The following is a 3,339-nucleotide window of genomic DNA, read 5'->3' as shown; positions in this document are numbered from 1 at the left end:
TTTGACAGGTAAAGCCTTGTTCTGTTCCTTTGATTAAGCACTGGTTCACTGTCCACTTCATGAACAGATTGATTTACATCAGTGACCAGTGACGGTATAAAGACAGTGGTTCGATCCACTTAACACCTGTTAACACACATTGTCTGGAAGTTTTGTGGGGGAGAGAAAATGGTTGGCAAAATGGACTGATGCAGAAAAGATAAAATGTGATTAATTAGAGCTCAGTGACCTCAGAGCAGAAATTAAAAGATACAAACCAAGCATTTTTTACTGTATGAATCACACACCCGGACATAAAAAACACTTTTCAGCAAAAAAAAAAAAGACCTGCCTTACACACTTTTGCCACCCATGGTGTAATATACTTCTTAGAGTGAACAGGACCACTGAGAACCGTTAAGAAAGTGTTGTATTTACACACATGATCCACTCGAACCAACACACTGGCCTCCCTGCCAGGTTCAGAAATTGTACCACACACATGAACTCCCTTCATTTCAATGTTCATTTCCTCTCTGTATCCACATGCCACACCAGAGCAACAACATGGCACCTTTAAACAGATAATCAGCACAAAATACCTTGGATTGGACTCAAAGCTCAGTTTAGGTTGGCAAACATAAGCAGGAGCCCATAGAAGACTCTAAAAGTCTCTCTCAATATACAAATAGGGGCTTATTCTGGGCTTATTCTCTTGTGACTCATACATTTAGATTCAGCGGATACATTTTCTACCTTTTAGAAGATCATAATATTGTTTCAGTGTGTAGTTGTTATGGAGGTATCTATTGTCAGTTTTCCATAAAAGTCCCACACAAGAGTCCATCCAAGAGGCATTATTACATCTTTAGTGCGCTCACCAATTACATTGCATTTCCCTCTCTGTGCCCGTTTCCTCCTCAGTGTGAGATACAGCGCAGTGCAGTGTACTGGAAAACATAATGATCTGGGATAAAATGGGGAATTACTCAGTCAAGTGTTTGCCATGCACCTCTCTACAGCTGTTTCTGCCCTTGATGGAAAGACTATATAATGGTTCATACTGACCTGTAAAAAGTAATGGTGGGGTAGATTATATTGGTCACTATTGGGTACTGGATACAGCAAGTGCTTTCTGTGTGTAAATACTGAAGTAGGTATAGAAATTGACAATACATTATAAACGTACAGGGAGGAACCTGGTTTTGACTCTAACTTCCTTTGGGGGTTAATCACTTCCATTTCCATTTATTAACTTTTTATGTCACTCTGAATAAACTAGTTAACACAGACTTCCTATCAAACAGTACTCTACCAGCATATGATAATGAGCACTGTATATGATCTAATAATATAAATATTATATTCTTTAACTAAAAAATGAAGCCCATGTCATGTTTTTCTGTAACAAAAAACACCAATAAATGCTTGAAACAAACTATATAACTATATAAACTATTCATATGAAGTGTTGTCCGACTGAAGTGTTTATAGCTGCTCCAAACTGCCACATTCAAAAGTCGTGTTAAACCACCATAGAAAAAGGTGAGATGTGATCATTGTTCAGACGAGAATAAGAGCACAAACCTTTCAACAGTTTTTCACGGTGTTGCACATTTGTAAACACAACATGATAGGCGTAGTTGTGTGGAGAGTGATAAAGAGAGTTGGAGAGAGAAGTTTAAACTCCTTCATTTCTCTGCACGCCTTCTTTCACTGTCACAAGAGAAAGCAGCGAGATGTTTCTGTAGACATATCCAGTCATAGTAAAAATGAATATGGGAATAGTCAGCCATGTAAACCAGTTCAAATAATTTAAGTATAAGATCAATCAGGTTTTCTAATGATGTAAACAAAGTAAAACCGGACGATAAAAAGAAGATATATTTTTTTTTTTGTTTTTATAATTTCATCGTAACCTGAAGAATAGTGAAGCTATTGAAACTGTAATAAAAATTGTTAATCTGATTACCTTTTTCTGATTATCATAATTAAATTAAAGAATATTGTCACAAATTCAGAGATGACAGCAAAAGACAAATTCGGTGAATAGGCAAACATTCAACTGATTAATACATTAATAAGTGTAAACCAGGTTATTGGTCAGAAGTTGTGCTACCTGAACTATTCAAACACTGCTAGGAATATGGGTCGAAATGTACAGTAATAGGGCTAGGGATGTTGAGGAGTTATACTTTTTCCTGCAACAGCTGACAGTGAGCATCAGGCCAAAGACCAGCTGGAAGGACCCAGTCTGACCGGAGGAGGAACAGGAAAGAAGTGTGGAAGGAAGAGGAGGACAAAGGGAATTAATGCCAGCTCCACACTGGCTTAGCAAACAATGGAGAGACACAGTTATAGATGTTGTATGAGGGGTTAGACAGATGTTAGCTCTTAGTGCTGAGGTTTCCACTGTCTCCCTCTTAGTGCTTTCAGATGACGGCTTTCCGGTTCTGGTGTCAGTGCTGTGTTTGTTTCTATTATTGATGTAACTTGGGTATAATCAATAACAGATTATAGGCTACAGGGACTTGGCTAACATATGCCCACCACCCTGTTTTTAACAAGTAACAAGCAGACACACACGTACAGTACACACAGTCATAAAACATGCTGTATAATGTACTATACAGGCACAAGTGGAAATATATTGGTCAATATCAATACTATTCAAGAACAGCATACTTCTGACAGATATTATTGCTTGTCAACATAAACATTATATGGTAAAGAAAGCCAGAAAAACTAAATTACAAACCTTCAAAATCAGAAATAATTCCCTCCAAGTGTGGATTGACTCCAGAATCAGACATATTTTCAGGCAACTTCTTTTTCTTTCTAACTCTCAAGTAGCTCCCAGTTAACTCTGAACAAATTCCAAAATAGAGTCAATGAGAAAAGTCCAAGCGAACAACTCTCTTAAAAGGAGCAACTTATTTTCTCTGACTTGCTACTAACTTCTCTATATCATTGCATTCAGACGTCAGAGAGAGCAAAAAGGCAAGCCTCCTCCTCCTCCTCCCTTCTCCTCCCCTCCCAGCAACACACTCCCCCTTCTACCTCATGTCCTGTGTGAGTGTGTCTCCCCTGCCCCCCATAAACTCCTAGACGCACACGCTAGCTTTCATGCAGACAATAGCCCCTGTCATTCCCTGAGACCTCTTTTTTCAACCAAAGTGGCTCTCAGGTCTGATTTCCTCATTCAGCCACTAAGCAGCTCTGACAGTGAAAGTGGACGACACGTCATATAGTCACTTTAACCAAGTTAACCTGCAATCAGATAAGATTCTTTGGTACAACTGTGGCTATTCAAATGGCCCTCAGAATGGCACTCTGTCACAGCTACAGAGAGGGACAGTT

At 38.9% G+C, this 3,339-nt stretch overlaps 1 protein-coding gene across 1 annotated transcript in view; it reads right to left on the bottom strand.

Moving 5' to 3' along the window:
- The window catches only part of sept9b (septin 9b), a 54,947-nt gene extending 52,004 nt beyond the window's left edge, over positions 1–2,943 (bottom strand). Inside the window, exon 1 of the mRNA XM_035659638.1 lies at positions 2,738–2,943. Within this exon, the coding sequence (XP_035515531.1) occupies positions 2,738–2,792 (55 nt within the window). The 5' untranslated portion in view covers positions 2,793–2,943. The remainder of the gene's footprint in view (positions 1–2,737) is intronic.
- Between the last annotated feature and the right edge of the window lie 396 nt (positions 2,944–3,339).

Source organism: Morone saxatilis, unplaced genomic scaffold, assembly GCF_004916995.1.
Source record: "Morone saxatilis isolate NCDOM2014 unplaced genomic scaffold, NCSU_SB_2.0 Contig17, whole genome shotgun sequence".
NCBI lineage: Eukaryota > Metazoa > Chordata > Actinopteri > Moronidae > Morone > Morone saxatilis.
This window is presented reverse-complemented; position numbering and strand designations above follow the sequence as displayed.